Source organism: Gekko japonicus, unplaced genomic scaffold (genome assembly GCF_001447785.1).
Source record: "Gekko japonicus isolate JY-2015 unplaced genomic scaffold, Gekko_japonicus_V1.1 scaffold2386, whole genome shotgun sequence".
Classification (NCBI taxonomy): domain Eukaryota; kingdom Metazoa; phylum Chordata; class Lepidosauria; order Squamata; family Gekkonidae; genus Gekko; species Gekko japonicus.
Genome location: NW_015166492.1, coordinates 96379 through 114675, shown reverse-complemented (window position 1 = coordinate 114675; position 18297 = coordinate 96379). Strand labels below are relative to the sequence as shown.

Genomic DNA, 18297 nt, shown 5'->3' with positions numbered 1-18297 from the left:
AGGTTTAGCTGGAGGGGGCTGGCTGTGCTCGGTAGGGCTGGGGGGAGAGTTAATATGGGGTGCAAGAGTGAAAAGCCAACATGGCGGAAACGTGGGTTGTTGGTGTATGGGGAGATGAGCTGAGGTCTTTTTTTGAGGGCAGGGGGACGGTAGACCTAAATACATGGAGTGGCAGGAATGTAGAGGGAAGTGTTTTGAGTGGAGTGGGGTGGGTTGCCAGCTCTGGGTTGGGAAATACCTGGATATTTTTTTGGGGGGAGCCTGAGGAGGGCACGATTTGAGGCATAATGCCACAGTGTCCGACTTCCAAAGTATCCATTTTCTCCAAGTGAACTGATCTCTGTCACCTGGAGATCAGTTGGAACAGTGGGAGATCTCCAGCCACCACCAGGAGGTTGGCAACTCTAGTCGAGGAGAAGTTGGTGGGAGAGAGAAAAATCTTGGGGTCGCAAAAAGTGGGAGGCCGGTTGAGGAGGGTGGTTGGAGAGGAAGGTGGTAAGTCTGGTGACCAAAACAAGGGCTTGGGGGGTTTCTGGCAAGGAAAGGAAACGGAGAATGAAGAATTGGAGGGAAGCCAAAAAGATAAAGAGGACGTGGCTGGGCTTTTTGAAGAGGGACAGCTTAGGAAAATTTGGGGGCAGTTTTGTGATTGGGCAGGCTGGAGGGAGAACTCAGGAGGGTCACTGAGGGCCGGCCAGTGGGGAGAGAGCCTGGGGTGGGTTAGGGTAAAAGTTCAGTGTGGAAAGCAGCGTTTGACAGAATAACGCACCTCACCAACTTTGACTGTTTTAAACAGGGTCTATTCTGTTCTGCAAAGCTTGTGAGGATGATCTTTCTGAAAATGAAGGGTATTCGGCTGTCTTAAACTAGGGAACAAGCGCAAAAGGTTGATTCTGTGGAGGGAGAGGAGAGCGGGGTAGGTGATGGAGGTGCCTCATCCCCAAAATGTGTTCTGTCTCCCCAGGGAGGCAACAATGCAGGCCACACTGTTGTGGTGGATTCGGTTGAATACAACTTCCATCTCTTGCCCAGTGGAGTAATCAACCACAGCGCCACGTCATTCATTGGTGAGTAACTGTGCATACTGTCACGGTTGGGAAAGGCAGCACACTCCTGAGGACGAAGCCGCCCTGAGCCTGCTTCGTCGGGGAGGGCAGGGTATAAATCAAATCACTCCAATGTGTCCGATAGGAATCCACTAACCCTGTTACTGTTAGCCGCTTAGGCTTTGTTTGTATATTCCATTGCATTTTAATGTATTTATTGTTTTAGTTTTTAATGTTGTTAGCTGCATTGAGCTAACCCTGTGGCAAGGCGGGGTAAAAATGGAAATAAATAAATAAATAAATACAAAACCTCACCTTAGCTGCCACCCAGGGAATCCTCCATAATTTCTTCACACTACCACTTCTGTTTCATCTGCTGCCTCAAGTTGTCCTGCTTCTCTTCTTCTTTATAAATCTTGAGGGCACTCTCCAATCATCAGAGCATCTTCCTTACACAAGGAATTTCCCCCTCCGTCCCCCCCGTGTGATTGCTGATGCCTGAATTATTTTACTGTCTCAGGAAATGGTGTCGTCATCCACTTGCCAGGACTCTTTGAGGAAGCTGAGAAAAATCTGAGAGAGGGCCAGGTGAGTGACCCCCCCCCCACCTACATGCAACTGCCTCTGAAGGGAGGGGGGATAGTGTTAAGGAGGAATCGGGGAGGAACTGTTAGAGGCAATGCGAGGTCTGTCGTAGTCATGATTATGAGTTGCAGAATTTGGTCTCCTCCAGAGCACTATCCATCAGTTTTCTGCAAATACCACCCTAACTTTTTCATTAACAAAAACATTGATGATATAAACACAAATGCTAACAGGAAGGCAGTCTTCAAAACTCTTTTTTAGTTCATTTATTCTCTTTATACATAAGCTGCTTTGAGTCCCCCATATGGCATGAGAAAAGCGGGATGTAAATATTTTCAGTAAATAGATACATGTATGCTGATGGTGTTCAAGGTCACATGTATACTGCCTTTCCTTCAAGGAGTCCAGGGCAAAGTACACCATTCGATCCTGTGAGGTAGGTTAGGCTGAGAGAGTGTGAGTGTGGCCGAGTGGGGATTCTCACCTAGGTCTCTCCGGTCCTAATCCAGCATTTTAAGCACTGCATCACACTGGTTTTCTAATAGGAATATTTTTTTAAAAAACCCAAGATGGACATTAAAAGCTGGAATTGGCAACGAAGAGAGCTGTAAATCATGACCAATTAAGAAGCTGATGTTCTGAAAATTAAAGAGGCAGGACTAGTTAAGTCTCCTTCAGAAATTCCACAAACCGAGCCACTTCTGAGAAAGCCCTGCTATACCTGGTCAACAGTCTAGCCTTTGTTCTTGATGCTCTGAGAACAGAGGGAGGCTGTGACAGGTTTTCAGTAGACTTATAGATTGTCAGTTATTATTAACATTGTGTATTTTCAGTTACACAAATGGGCTTACGTACACTGTCCCTTGGTTGATCCCTTGCTCTGAACTTTGACATTTGAGCCCATATGGTGTAGTGGTTATAGTGTCATAGGAGGATCTGGGAGAACCGAGTTCAAGTCCCCACTGTGGGAATGGAAGCTTGCTGAGAGACCTTGGGCCAGTCACCCTCTCAGCCTAACGAGGATAAAATGCAGGAGAGGAGAATTATGTAAGCCACCTTGCTTCCCCATTGGGGACAAAGGTGGGGTATAAATGAAGTAAAAATGTGTATTAACATTGTGTATTTTCAGTTACACAAATGGGCTTACGTACACTGTCCCTTGGTTGATCCCTTGCTCTGAACGTTGACATTTGAGCCCATGTGGTGTAGTGGTTATAGTGTCATACTAGGATCTAGGAGAACCGAGTTCAAGTCCCCACTATGGAAATGGAAGCTTGCCGAGAGACCTTGGGCCAGTCACCCTCTCAGCCTAACGAGGATAAAATGCAGGAGAGGAGAATTATGTAAGTCATCTTGCTTCCCCATTGGGGACAAAGGTGGGGTATAAATGAAGTAAATAATGTGGTTTGGCTCATTAATGATAAAAGGTTGCTGATGAAAGTCCTTTTCCAGGTCATTTTTTGCAGGTGAAGAATCTGCCTCTGTGTCAGCTAAATCCCGCTGTTTCCAAAATAGTTAGAGATTCTGGGTGGTGGCGTTCCAACCAAACATCTAAAAACAAATGTCACGTAATGCCTTTTTTTGTTGGTGATACATTCTTTGGCCAGCGTGGCTGCCTCTCTCTTCACTTGGCAGTGCTTCCTGTCCTTCCCCATGGTTCCCACTGTCAAGACTCCTGCAGCAATCAGTTCCCAACAGCTTTCATTCAAAGAAGTAGAGTTTATTGAGACATTGAAAGTATGCAGATATCTTAACACTTTTGTATTAGAACTGGCATAAAGTGCGCTAAGCAAGCTGATATACATTATTCAAGGGGGTCCCTGACGGCTCAGGTCCAATCAGAGGCCAGGTAGAAACCCGCCAAAGTAACATGATTCTCAGGAGAAAAGACTGGAAACACAGCAGAAACGAAAGTCAAAATTCCAGCGTCCCCCCTCACTACCCATGGCAGCTAGAATAGCCAGAGGCCGAGCTGACGCCCACTTCCTACTGCATGTTCCTCTACAACACACTGTATAGGCCTCATTCTGCTTCTTGTTCATTGTTTGCAGTAACAACATTGGGGGGGGGGTGAGTCTTTGTCTCAAATCTGCTGAACTAAATTTGTGTCTAATCAGTAGCAGTGTTGATCTTGTAACATCTGCCTCATTTTGTTTAGTATCCACACTGTTGCATTCGTCTTGCAAAACTTGAGTTATGGAGTTTTGCATGACTGCAGTATCAAACTGTCGTCCCCACTCATGAGCGCTGGAAATCTGTGATTTTGGTCCGCTGTTGATTTCTGTAGATGTGCTGGGGTTTGACTCTGCTCAGGAATTCCAGTTCCTGAGCTAGAAACTGTGTCGCTAACTGGGGAACTCTCTCAGTAGGAAGAGAAATACACTCTGTCATTGTTCTGGACAGTAGAAAAAATGGGCGAAACAGTGCAAAGGCTTTATACAAAAGAACCCACTGTGTATAGAGGCTTACACAAATTTGTTAGACAGGTAATCATATATTAAAATACATGTTGTTTATTGCAATCAGGTAAAGCTGATATTTTTTAGTATTCTGTGGTAGAAATTGCATCATATGTGGGAGTAGGATTGTAGATTGTTGTATTTATCTATCTTGCTTTTACTATACCGTCTTTTGTAAACTGCTTTCTGCATTGTTTATGGTAGGTCATGGCTTTTTGACTAAGACAATTATCTGTTTACATTGTTCTGCAGTCCTGGTCCTATTGTGGGAAGGGGCTGTGGCTCAGTGGTAGAGCATCTGCTGGTCATGCAGAAGGGCCCAGGTTCAATCCCTAGCATCTCCAGTTAAAAGGCCCTGGAGACCCTGGAGAGTCGTTGCCATTCTGAGTAGACAGTACTGACTTCAATGGACCAAGGGTCTGATTCAGTATAAGGCAGCCTCATGTGTGTGCTTATTGAATTTGATATGCCATCTGAATTCTTTTTATATTTTGTAATCTGTCTTGAGTCTCAGTGAGAAAGCTGGGCCATCAGTGAAATGAATAAGTAAATTTGTCCTTTAGAGTCGGTGTGCCGCACATGTTGAATGAAGCAATGGAATTATTTTCATGAATTGTTCTTCCTCCTCAGGTTTGGAAGGTTGGGAGTCTCGGACAGTGATTTCAGACCGCGCCCACCTTGGTGAGAGCCAGTTACAAAGAGCCTGGGGAATGGGTAACAAGTAGAAGAGGGTGCGGCCTTTCTCCTTTTTACATCTTCCCTTTTCTCTGCACCAGTGTTCAATTTCCACCAGGCCGTGGATGGGATCCAGGAGCAGCAGAGACAGCAGCAAGGTGGCAAAAAGTAAGGAAGTCTTGGGCATGCTGGTTGGGGGCAGGGTAGGGGCTTGCATTTCCTTCCAAGTAGAATTTGGGACCTCTGGGGAGGAGGCTTTATTTATTTTTATCCCGTCTTAGGGCAGCTTACATAGTTAGGATCCCCCGTATCTGATCCTCATAACAACCTCATGAATTAGTTTAGGCTGAGAGAGAATGACTGGCTCAAAGTCACTCAAGGTGCAATCCTAAACAGAGTAGAAGAAGAGAAGAGATTGGATTTATACCCCGCCCTTCACTACCCAAGGGAGTCTCAGAGCGGCTTACAAACTCCTTTCCCTTCCCCTCCCCACAACAGACACCCTGTGAGGTAGGTGGGGCTGAGAGAGCTCTGACAGAAACGGCTCTTTTTCAAGGACAGCTCTTATCAGAACTATGGGTTGCCCAAGGTCATCCAGCCAGGTGCAAGTGGAGGAGTGGGGAATCAAGCCCGTCCTCCCAGATTAGAGTCCGTGCACTTAACCACTACACCAAACTGGGCTCCCTTCTAAGCTCTATTAACGTGAATTGACTTAGAAGGATATAATGCTGACCTGACCTGCATAGCCCAGGCTAGCCCAGTCTCATCAGACCTTGGGAGCTAAGCAGAGTTGGCCCTGGTTAGAATTTGGATGGGAGACCTCCAAGGAAGTCCAGGGTTGTGGCACAGAGGCAGGCAGTGGCAGTCGGCATAGGTTAGCTGTGACTGGCAAAAAAAAAACCCCAAACAAACAAACAAAAAACCCTGCTTGGGATTACACTGCTGCTGTGTTAAGTCGCACCCCGAGGATTTGAAGCCAGCTCTCCCTAGTCCTAGCCCATCACTCGAACTACTGTCCCCCTGTGGAGTTCACCTTGTGGCTGGGGTTGTAGGGTGAGGGTTCGGCCTGCTGTTGTTGTTCATACTGGTATTGTGCAAGAACAACAGAGTACAGCACAGCATACAAAATACTCAGTACATTGTATTTTGTTCAGTTTTTATCCTGCACTTTCTCCAAGGGGTTCAGGGTGGCGTACATGAGATAATTTAGTTTTACACACTGGGTCAAAAGGCCACGAAATGCAAGAGATCTGTAACGTTTCTATATAAAGCTCAAAGGTGTGTTTGATATGCCCAATTACCATTCCCAGCACTGGGAGCTGGACTGGAGGAGATAAGATTGTGTTATCTCCAGTTGCCACTATTATCAATGGTCACTGTTCTTATTGTTGGAGCTTGCACACATTTCTGTGAAATCCGGTGTGACTTCTAGTCCGGAAAAACTTACACCACAATCAGTGGTTCTTTCTGGAGCTATAAGAACATAAGAGAAGCCAATGTTGGATCAGGCCAATGGCCCATCCAGTCCAACACTCTGTGTCACACAGTGGCCAAAAATACCAGGTGCCATCAGGAGGTCCACCAGTGGGACCAGAACACTAGGAGCCCTCCCACTGTCGCAGCTGTTTTCTGCTACCCCTCTGTAACTTTGTGCAAAGCTTGGTAAAAGATACAGAACTGGTGCAGTCCCTGTCCAGTAGCCTTAGGGGCTTATCAGCATTCCCTGTGGGAAGGTCTAAATATTTGACACAAGTAATGAAGAGGAGGGGGAGCAGTTGACTTTGAGATGCAGAGAGGTGCCCCAGGTGTAAAGGGGTATCGTGGCAGAAGGTGTGGAAGGAGGTAAAGAGGATGAGTTGAAGACGAGCTAGTAAGGAGGGGAGTTCGGGAATGGAGAAAGGAGGGGAAAGAATGCTCGGAGACAAGTAATAAGCGTCTCAAACTTGCTCATGTTCCTTTAACCCAGTGTTCAGTCCCCTGCTCTTCCCCACACCTGCCATGATGGATTTTTCTTACCTCAAGCGGTGAACTTTCCCAGCCTGACCTCTCCCTAGAAGCTAAAATGACTGAACTGAAGCTATCATATTTGGGTCACGTTGTGAGAATTCAGGACTAACTGGAAAAGACAATACTGCTAGGGAAAGTTGAAAGTAGTAGGAAAAGAGAAAGTCCAAGCATGAGATGGATCGGCTCGATGAAGGAAGCCACAAGGGCCTTCAGTTTGCAAGACCTGAGCAAGGCTGTTGTTGATGGGATGTCTTGGAGGTCATTCATTTATAGGGCCGCCAGAAGTCAACAGTGACTTGATGGCACTTCACACACACACACACACACGCTGTGATGGAAGGAGAATTCCTCTGGCCACTTGAATGTTAGCAGTGCAAACAAAGCGCTATCCTGAGTGACTTGCCAGGGTAGAGATCTGGTTTGAAGTCCACCAGAAACAGCCCAGCATGGGTCTTTTTTGTTTTGTTTTTAAAGCCCAAGCAGAATGATAGATTGTAACTTGTCAACATTAGCTGGGATATTCCTCCCAGTCTGTTCTAGTGGTTTTCTTTGGCAGGTGTCGTTTCATCCCAATTTCTTTTGCAGCCTTGGCACAACCAAGAAGGGGATCGGCCCTGCGTATTCCTCCAAGGCTTCACGGACTGGCCTGCGCATCTGCGATCTGTTGGCAGATTTTGATGAGTTCTCCAAGAAGTGAGTTGGGAGGGCAGAAAATATAGGATGGGGGGGGGCTGTAGGTGGGAGAGGAGCTTGAAGCAGCATATTGTCTTGCTCTGAATGACTCTGACGAAGCCTGATTCAGATCCAGGCTTGGTCTTAAGGAGCCTGGGGAGTCCAGCAAAGTTTCCTGTGTCAGAACAGTAATCTCCTAGCAAGAGGCGTTTGTCTGTTGTTTGTCTAGTACATGAGTAAACATGACTAGAGAATCTTTGCCTCCCTTTAGCCTTTGTTAAAACATTAACTATAAATATGGTTTAACATTTATTGATTGATTCGATTTGATTTATGTCCTGCCCGCCCCCGTGAACGGGCTCAAGGCGGGTCACAGCATATCAGTTAACACATAAAATAATTGAGCGTTCAAACAAATGATAATTAAAGCACGTTAAGAATAAAATGACATATAGGAACCAAATTACAATCAAGTCAGGGTTAACTGACTTGAAAATAACACAAACAATTTATTTTACGTGGACAGCATTTGCATGAATTCGGTAAAATTGTCTTACGCAAAAGTAAACAGGATCACAGGCAAAGAGCTTCCCCCAAGAAGAAACACATAATTCAGATTCCCATTAGGTTTTTAGAATCATCTCTGACAGCTTGATGGGCCTCACCTTCTTGAGTTCATATTTTCTATACTCACACGTCCTCTGAAGTCATATAAATGCTATATTGATACATTCTTGCTACTGTTAATCATAACCTCATCCTACACCATCTATCTCCGCCATCCTTCCTGCTCCATCACAGCCCCCACAGCTTCACTCCCTTTCTTCATTCCCTCCCATTTCCTGTCTCATCCTATCAGCTGCTTTCCCTCCTGTCCTTTTACTCCTGGCAAGTAATGATCAAGCAAACAGAGGGGGGTGCAGTATGATATGGATGCACACAGAATAGAATTACTGCAACCAGTGCATATAACAAACATGTATTAACTATATTAATGCTTTTACAAATTGTATTCACAGAAAGATAAAGCCAGTGTTAATAAAGATGGATGGATGAGAGGGGTAAAAGGGTTTTCGCACAGCCACGAGCGCCAGCTATCCTGAGGGAAACTTCGGAGGGAACCAGCTACTAGACGGTTCGATTAGTCTTTCGCCCCTATACCCAGGTCGGACGACCGATTTTTACCCCTCTCATCCATCCATCTTTATTAACATTGGCTTTATCTTTCTGTGAATACAATTTGTAAAAGCATTAATATAGTTAATACATGTTTGTTATATGCACTGGTTGCAGTAATTCTATTCTGTGTGCTTTTACTCCTGGCAGCTTTTTATTGTGTGTTTGTGCTTTCTTGACTCTCCCATTTCCCCACTTTTGTTCCATTTCTCTCTCCTCTAACCTGCATTCTGCCTTGCCTTGCCTCGCCTGCCCGCCCATTCCATCTTTCCCCAATTCATCTCCAGGGTTGAAGTGAACCTGTAGTAGCCATTTTGGATTATGAGAGCTGCCTACGCAATCCAGAATGGCTGCCCAGGTCTTGTGAGGAAATCCTGTAAAATCTCGGTATTTTAAAAACTTTTTTTTTGTTTTCTTCCCTACTCCTTTACTGTTTTAAAATTGAAGGCTTTTCTGCAAACTGGGTTATTCCCCCTCCATACTTGGCCCTAATCTGCAGCTTTAGCAATCCACATAAGATTCAGATATAATGGTGTAGATAGATATGACGGACTGTTTCTGTACTAGCCAAGGCCTTGTTATTCTATAGCTTTTTTACTCCTTGCCCTTCTCCAAGACTGCTCTGTTCCAGTGTCCGTTTGCACTGGGTTTGGCATATGCCAGTATTTGTCAGAGAAACGGGGCCAGCTCTGATTCTGGCCTGGAAGAACACCTGCCAGGATCTGCTTCAGTCAAGACCAGCAATTGTTTCCCTGTATTCCTGACCAGATCCATGCCAGTTTGCGCCGAATTGCATGGGGTAGATTGGATTGAGGGCTGTGATGAACAAGTCCATGGTAGGTTTGAGTCCAGCGGCACTTTTAAGACCAACAGTGTTTAATTCTAGGTATAAGCTTCAGATATCTGAAGAAATGTGCATGCTCATGTAAGGTTATACCCCAAAATAAACTTTGTTGGTCTTAAAGGTGCTTCGGATCAACATGGCTACCCCACCTGAATCTATGTGTGATCCCCATGTAACTGGCTCAGCAGTAATGCCTCTCTGTCTCTCAGGTTCAAGGTCTTGGCTCAGCACTACAAAGCGACATACCCATCTCTCACCATTGACACGGATGGTGAACTGCAGCAACTGAAGGTGATTGATTGGCAGGAGTGGGTGCTCCTGGTTTCTTTGACCACTGAAAATTGTGCTTCTCAGCAGCGTCTGAGATACTGCTGGATATTGCCACTGCAGCGCATCCCGATTCAGCCACCGCTCCAGATCACAGCCTGCACTAATCATCCTTTTTAGCTTCCAAATGTACAACAGGCAAAGTGTGGCTTTAGAGCTGCTTTGCATATTTCTGCTTTCCTCCCGATCACTACTCCTATTTCTGTGGAGCTGTGACCCCCAGAGGTGGGGCATGTGCCATGTGCTGTAGCTTGTAAATTCAGACCACACACCGTGGTGAGAAAACATGTTTATTTATTCAATTTACATTATTCATAGTATGCTTTTCTCACAGGGACTCAAGGTGGGTTACGCGCAGTGAGGCACTGCAGTCACAAAAATGGGATGTTCAATAACCAGTGTGTTTGGATTTTGGAACTACCCGAAAGAACTGAAGCATGGCATAAGAATTAACATGATACATTGAGCAGTGCAAAAATTTCATAATAGGATCCTACTTGCATTGAGCTGTATACAGCAGTATAGATTAGTTTTTGATCATTTGTCCAAGCAAGTTTGTAAAACCATTTTGTGCAGTGCAGCTTTATTACCTGTGTAGAAAAGCCCTCTTGAATACTTCAGTTTTGCGTAGTCTGCAGAAAGCCAAGGGAGTGGGAGCTTTCCTGACCTTCTCGGGCAGGCCGTTCCACAAGGCAGGAGCCACAGTGGAGAATGGCGTATGTACAGGCAGTTGTTGATTTTGCCTGTTTGCAGGTTGGTGCCTGCAGAAGCCCCTGCTGTCTTGAGTGGTTGCCGTGGCTTTCCTCGAATGGTAGTTTCTCATTCTTCTCACAAACCATGGCTGGTCAATTCAGACTTCCCACCAAACCACGGTTTTGCAAACTCCCTCCCACCCATCCTGTGCTAATTCATCCAGCCTCCTTAGCCATGGTTTGGTGCGATGTCTGGATGGAGCCAGCAGGGCTGCTCTTCACATCCACATGGTGGATTAGAAACTTCCTCTGCCCAGCGCCAAATCCCACAGTTACTGCCATAGCTAGTTTATCCCTTGAGGCCCACAATTCGCTTTAAAGCAATGAAACACGGAGCTCCTTCGTTTGGAACTTATTCGGGCTTTTATTCTGTTGGCAGGAATATGCGGAGAAGATCCGCCCGTTAGTGAAGGATGGTGTTTATTTCATGTACCAGGCCCTACATGGTCCAGCCAAGAAGATCCTTGTGGAGGGGGCAAATGCTGCATTGTTGGACATAGACTTTGGTAAGACATTCTTACCCCCCCTCACGCATTTCCCCCACTTATAGGTACTGCTTGGCACAGACATGCTGTCATATTCAAACCACATAGTGTGTTTACACGGAGAGGAGGAGAGCCTGGCAAATGGCTATTTCCTCAAACAAACTGGGTCCCCAGCAAAGGATGTGGAGTGCCTAATGCTTGAATCAGCCACAAGCTTGGTCTACCCTGCTTCTTATCAGTCTCAATTTTTTTGTGATTCTTTACTTGCTGCTTGGCCCCTTTACTCCTGTTTCCCCCCTGTGTTTTGTTTGTTTTCCTTCTGAACAGCAGAAGTCTTGGAATTAAAGCGGTGCTGGGAAGGAAAGGTTACATTACTTCCCGTTTCAGGGGGGGGGAACCCTTTTCCTACTCTAGAGAGGACACGGGAATGTCTAAAGTTGCCTGTATATGTATGTGTGTGTCTCTGCGCACGTGCCCTGAGCTGGATGGGTCAGACCAGCCTGATCTCGGAAGCTGAACTGGATCGGCCCAAGTCAGTATTTGGGCGGGAGTCTTCCAAGGCATACAAGGGTTGCTACGCAGAGGCAGGCAGTGGCGAACAACCTCTGTTAATCTCTTTTCTGGAAAACCCTATAGGGTTGCCATAAGTCACCGCAACTCGACAATACATTTTACACACACACACACACTTTCTTCATTCATTTTTTATGTACTGTGTATAGAGTCCACCTTTCTCACTGAGACTCAAGGTGAGTTATGCAGTGTAAGTCAATGCAATTAACAGAATGAGGCATCTAATAAGCAATGCGCTAAGAGTAGGATTATGGAATTCTGAAACAAGCATCGAATATTAGACTTGATTCAGAACATAGACACAGTGCAGAGAAATTGTGTTACATCTTCAGATTTCCCCCCCGTCAAGTCACAGCTGACTTATGGTGACCCCCCTCATGAGGTTTTCAAGGCAAGAGGCAAACAGAGGTGATTTGCCATTATCTGTCTTTGTGTTGTGACCCTGGACTGTCTTGGAGGTCTCCCATCCAAATACTAACCAGGGCCAACCCTGTTTAGCTTCTGAGATCTGACAAGATTGAGCTAGCCTGGGCCATCCAGGTCAGGGCACACATCATCAGGTCCAACGCAGAAAAATGGCTTTACGTCAGTGGAAAATAGTGCAGCAACAGCAGAATAAGACATACATCAAACAGAGACGGCAGCCTTAGTCCATGTTCCCTTTTCATTTGTAGTATAGATAGATAGTTCTGAAGGAACTCAAATATGAACTTGTGGATCTCCTGACAAAAATATGTAATTTTTCATTAAAATCTGCCTCCATTCCTGAGGACTGGAAGGTAGCTAATGTCACTTCCATCTTTAAAAAGGGTTCCAGGGGAGATCCAGGAAATTACAGGCCAGTCAGTCTGACATCGATACCGGGTAAGTTGGTGGAAACTGTTATTAAGGAAAGAATTAGTAGGCACATAGATGGACAAAAACTACTGAGGCAGACTCAGCATGGGCTCTGTAAGGGAAGGTCTTGTCTCACTAACCTGTGAGTGTTTTTTGAGGGAGTGAAGAAACATGTGGACAAGGGGGACCCAACAGATGTGGTTTACCTTAACTTCCAGAAAGCTTTTGATAAAGTTCCTCATCAAAGGCTCCTAAGTAAGCTCAATAGTCATGGGATAAAAGGACAAGTGCTTTTGTGGATCAAAAACTGGCTAATTAATAGGAAACAGAGAGTATAAATGGGCAATTTTCTCAATAGAGGGTGGTAAGTAGTAAGTACGTACAGGGGTCAGTACTCGGTCCGATGTTTTTTAACTTGTTCATTAATGATTTGGAGTTGGGAGTAAGCAGTGAAGTGGCTAAATTTGCAGATGACATGAAGTTGTTCAAGGTGGTGGGAACCAGGGAGGATTGTGAGGCACTCCAAAGGGATCTGTTGAGGGTGGGCGAGTGGGCGTCAACATGGCGAATGGGGTTCAGTGTGGCCAAGTGCAGAGTGATGCACATTGGAGCTAAAAATCCTAACTATAAATACACATTGATGGGGTCCAAACTGGCAGAGACTGACCAAGTGACAGATCTTGGAGTCGTAGTGGATAACTCACTGAAAATGTTGCCTCAGTGTGCAATAAAAAAGGCCAATGCTATGCTGGCGATTATTAGGAAGGGAATTAGATCAGGATATGGAGCAGAGCTCCATCAGTGGCTATTAGCCACAAGGTATAGATAGGAAGGAGATGCAGTGGCTCAAGTGGTTAAGATGCTGAACTGTAGGCTGGAAGGTCGGTAGTTCAGCAGTTCGTGACCCAAGTGCCACATGATGGAGTGAGCTCCCATCTCTGGTTCCAGCTCCTGCCAGTCTAGCAGTTTGAAAGCAAGAAATTGCAAGTAGATAAATAGGTACCGCTTCGGTGGGAAGGTAACAGCGTTCTGTGAGCCTTGGCGTTTAGTCATGTCGGCCACATGACCACAGAAACGTCTTTGGACAGCGCTGACTCTTCGGCTTGGAAACGGAGATGAGCACCACAACCCTAGAGTCGGATTCGACTGGCTTTCGAGAAAGGGAAACCTTTACCTATAGATAGGAACTCTCAGTCTGGGGCAAGTGATGCTCTGTATTCTTGGTGTTTGGGGGGTGGGCAACAGTGGGGGGGCTTCTAGTGTCCTGGCCCCACTGCTGGACCTCCTGATGGCACCTGGTATTTTTGGCCACTGTGTGACAGAGTGTTGGATTGGATGGGCCATTGGCCTGATCCAGCATTGGCTTCTCCTATGTTCTTATAGAGTTTATGAACTTATATGAAGTTGCCAGTGTGCTGTAGAGGTTAGAATGTCAGGCTAGGATCTGGAAGACCCAGGTTTGAATCACTGCTTCACTGCAGAAGTTTGCTGGGTTGTGTTGGGTCAGTCACATACACTCAGCCTAGCCTACTTCGCAGGGTTGTGAGGATAAAATGGAAGAGAGACCACTTTGGGTCTCCATTGTGAAGAAAAGAAGGGGTATAAACAAAGTAAATATGGTATGGGGCGATTGGTTTATCTGTTCCAGTCCTGTCCTTTTTTTTGGGGGGGGGGTGAGCATTTTGTGTGTGCATGCCTGGAAATCATGGTTGACTTCTGGCGACCTCTAGTGGTGTTTGAACGTTTCAGAGAGGTGCCTGCCTCTGCATCCCAGCACTGGTATTCCTTGGACATTTCCCTTCCAAGTACTTGCTCTGGTCAGCCCTGCTTAGCTTCTGAGATCCAGTCCTGTCTGTCTTGACTGGCAGTTCTACCCACATCCTTGGGGCTCCTGAGGAGGAAGGGCTTAAAGTTCCATGGTGGGGAAATGGTTTCTGCAAACGCTCAGCAGGACACGCCAAGTCTCCGTGGTGCCTGTGTGGGTGGAAGGAAGCAAGTTCAGGAGTTGGAGCCCCTGCTTTGCGTGCGGAAGGTCCCAGGCTGGCCCTCTGCTGCAAGGGATCCTACGAACAAGCCGCATGCAGAGAGTCAGACCGTTAGGCTGACTTGTCCTGCACATGGAGAGGTCCCCTTTTTTCTGTCCGGGAAGTCCAGTGTTCCCTCTAAGCTGAGTTACTGTGAGCTAGCTCACAGTTTTTTAACTTCTGGCTCACACAGTTTTGTCTCAGCTCAGGAAGGATGGGCTCCAGAGCAAACTAATGCATGCGATAGCCAAATTGCCTGCTCACCACTTTAATGGCTGTAGCTCACAAAGTAGGATTTTTGCTTACGAGACCCCACAGCTTAGAGGGAGCATGGCCGGGGACACCAGGGGTGGAATCAGAATTCAACCTGCCCACTTTGGGCCAGCGAACGATAGTCCCTTCCCCCAGATCAGCTCCCGGGTCCCCATCCAACCATGGCTGCCTTTCTCTCTTCCCAAAGGTACCTACCCGTTTGTGACCTCCTCCAATTGCACCGTGGGGGGTGTCTGTACGGGCCTCGGCATCCCTCCGCAATACATCGGCAAGGTGTATGGCGTGGTGAAAGCCTACACTACCCGGGTTGGCGTTGGGACGTTCCCCACAGAGCAGGACAATGTGAGTCTGCAGCCCCTTTGGGGGGGGGGGTTCAGGGCTGGGCAAGGGTCGGGAGGGTCCCGGGCTGCACAACCCCAGTAGCTGTGTCTCTTGTGGGCTCGATGCACCGGGAGGAGGCATTTGTGGGTGGTAATACCTGAACCGCCTTGTAATCATTTTTCTTTCTGTTTCTTGGGCCTCTTTCAGGAGATAGGAGAGCTGCTGCAATCCCGGGGGCACGAATTTGGCGTGACCACAGGCCGGAGGCGCCGCTGCGGCTGGTTGGATCTTGTGCTGGTGAAATATGCCCACATGATCAATGGATTCAGCGCGTAAGCCCCTCCTGACTTGCATCAGCCTGGGCATTTCTCCCTTCTCTCCCCCAAAGGGTCACATTTCCTGATTCCCTTACCAGGCTTGTGCCCTCTTTCCAGCAGGGTTCTCCTTTGCAGCAGTACCGTGTAGAACCGTATGGCACCGTTGCTTTCTCACACAGAGGGTGGCTAAAATGTGGCATTCGCTGCCAGAGGATGCAGCGACGGCCACAGGAACAGACAGCTTTAAAAGGGGAATAGACAGCTTCATTACGGATAGGTCTGTCAGTGGCTGAGGGGAACCTCCACGTTCAGACACAGTCAGCCTCTGAACCCCAGTGTCGGGAGGCCCCAGCCTCTATGCCCTGTCGGCCCTTCAGAAGAGCTGGTCGGCCACTGCGTGAGACAGGATGCTGGACTAAATGGACCACTGGCCTGACCCAGCAGGGCTTTGCTTATGTTGTTATGACTGACTGTGGCAAAGCGTTTGGCAGTAGTCTTTAGTTGCCCTGACCTGGATAGCCCAGGCTAGTCCAGTCTCATCAGATCTCTGAAGCTCAGCAGGTCAGCCCAGGTTAGTAATTGGAGGGGAGGCCACCAAGGAAGTCCACGGTCGCAACACAGAGGCAAGCCACGGAAAACCACCCCGGCTCGTCTCTCACCTTGAAAACCCTACGGAGTTGCCGTGAATTGGCTGCCCATTGATGGCTTTTTACAGCACCAGTCAACAGTGCCCTGACCAGGATGGCCCAGGCTGGCCTGATCGCATCGGATCTCAGTAGCTAAGCAGGGGCCGGCCCTGGTTGGTACTCGGACCGGTGATCTCCAACCAAGTCCCAGGTTCCTACGCAGAGTCAGGCAGTGGCAAACCGGCTTTGTTTTTCTCACCTGTAGCTTGAAGGCTCTGTCCACCAATCTTCTGTTGGCTTTTAGCTCTGTTCACTTAATTCAGAGGGACTTTGGTTGAAGTGGAGGGGGGTGCCAGGCAGTGCTCCCTCGAAGCCGTGGAGTCTTGCGAGCAAAAATTCTCCTTTGTGAGCCGCTGGCATTAAAGTTGTGAGCGAGCGATTTGGCCTACTGCATAAATTAGTTTGCCCTGGAACCCTCCTTCCTGAGCTTAGATGAAAATCTGTGAGCTGGAGGCTAAAAAACTGTGAGGTAGCTCAGCTTAGAGGGAACACAGGTGCCAGGTGCGTGACGCTTTAATAGCTTGCTGGGATGGGTGGGAAGCTGCTTGAAGGGAGTTGACATCTGCTTAAAGGGAACGGTACATAAAATGAAGAGAAGTCTTGTCTGTATCTCTGCTCTTTTCCATTACTGGGGGAGATCATTGTAGTGAAATACGTTTTTCCTGTAGCCTGGTCTGGATGAATGTTTGCAGCCTCCCCCCTAACTTTTTCCTCCCCTGTGTCTTATTCGTAGCCTGGCCGTGACCAAGCTCGATATCCTGGATACCTTTGAGGAGATCAAAATTGGCGTGGAGTACCGGCTGGACGAGAAACGCATACCTTATTTTCCAGGTGACGCTGTAGGGGAAAGTTTTTTTTTTGGGTAGCCACCGGTGGGTGACGGGGTTGTTCTGTGTACCCTTCACAAGTCAGACCCTTATGGTTCCCTTACTGTGTTTCCGAGGCCAGAGAACGAGAAGGCTCTGGAGTCTTCTGTGAGATTTTTAATTGGTGCCGGGCTTCGCTGTGGTTAATACAGAAAGGAAGCACTGCTTCAAACCCTACATAATTAACTCAGGGAAGCCGCTGTCACATGACGCGCTAATGGCTGTGGGGATTAGACGCCTCGTCGCTGGGGGAGGAGAGCTCTGCAAACAGCGATTAGCCACAGTAGCTTGATGGGGCCTTCCCATTCTGAGACGGGAATTAATCACGGCCAGTCGTCCTGTACTCTGCAAGGTTTCCAGGTCACAGGATGGTGGCTGTCAGGCTAGCCATGCTCCTTGGCCCTTTTCTTCCAGGACACTGAGCATTAGAGATTTGGGGGGAGGGGTAGGGATTCATACGGTCTTTTCTCAGCTGTGGCTGGGGGAGTGTGCCTAATAAATGGGAAGAGAAGGCAGGACAGCTATTCTCCTAGGCCCTGGCCCCCGGGTCCTAGAGGACCAGTCAGTGGTCTCAGTTATCTAAAGTTTGGATCGGGGTTCTCTCTCCCCAGGGCCAGTCCAGGTTTTTGGGGGGGGTCCAGGCAGAGAGTTCCCAGGGTCCCCTCCCCTCCTCTGTCCCCTTCTTCCACCACTCGGGTGTACTTCTCTTGGCTGCTCATGAGCCCTCTCCGTGCCCGCAGCCGCCTGCAGTCCTCTGCCCGGTAGCATCGGGCAGTGGTGGTAGCCGGGAGCATGGGTGGTGGAGCGCTAGCCAACTAGTGTGCACGGGACATCGGCAGCAGTGGGCCCCGCTAGACCCCTGGGCCCCCGTCTCTCCATCCCTTTCTTCCTCTCTCTCAGTGGGGAAGAGAAAGAGTCCGTCTCGGGTGGTGCCGGCTTTCCTTAGGAACAGGGGTGTTGCTCTGGCTTGCAGTAACAGCTTCTGTCCCGCCACCCCCACAGCAAACCAGGAGCTCCTCAACAAGGTGACCGTGGAGTACAAGACACTGCCCGGCTGGCAGTGCAGCACCGAGGAGGCCCGCAGCTTCAGCGACTTGCCCCCCCATGCCCAGGGCTACATCCGATTCATCGAGGATTACCTCGGGGTGCCAGGTGAGCCTGACCGCCGCTCTCTGGAGACCTGAGCAGCAGCTGCAGCCGGGGCGTTGCCGGCTGGTCTTTCAGCAGCACGGACCCAGAAGCTGCAGCCGGTGCGCTCGGGCCTCGGTCCCGTCTCAGGTTCTCAGTGCCCCCTCCCCGATTCTCTCTCTCTCCTGCAGTGAAGTGGGTCGGAGTGGGGAAATCCCGCACGTCCATCATCAAGCTTTTCTGA

General features: G+C 48.1%; 1 protein-coding gene across 1 annotated transcript in view; it reads left to right on the top strand.

Moving 5' to 3' along the window:
• Positions 1-18297, top strand: part of LOC107111233 (adenylosuccinate synthetase isozyme 2-like) — a 22298-nt gene extending 4001 nt beyond the window's left edge. The window contains exons 3-13 of the mRNA XM_015412175.1: positions 965-1067; positions 4721-4771; positions 4867-4933; positions 7358-7465; positions 9674-9755; positions 10923-11049; positions 14923-15077; positions 15264-15388; positions 16793-16890; positions 17928-18077; positions 18245-18297. Coding sequence (XP_015267661.1) covers positions 965-1067; positions 4721-4771; positions 4867-4933; positions 7358-7465; positions 9674-9755; positions 10923-11049; positions 14923-15077; positions 15264-15388; positions 16793-16890; positions 17928-18077; positions 18245-18297 — 1119 coding nt within the window. The remainder of the gene's footprint in view (positions 1-964; positions 1068-4720; positions 4772-4866; positions 4934-7357; positions 7466-9673; positions 9756-10922; positions 11050-14922; positions 15078-15263; positions 15389-16792; positions 16891-17927; positions 18078-18244) is intronic.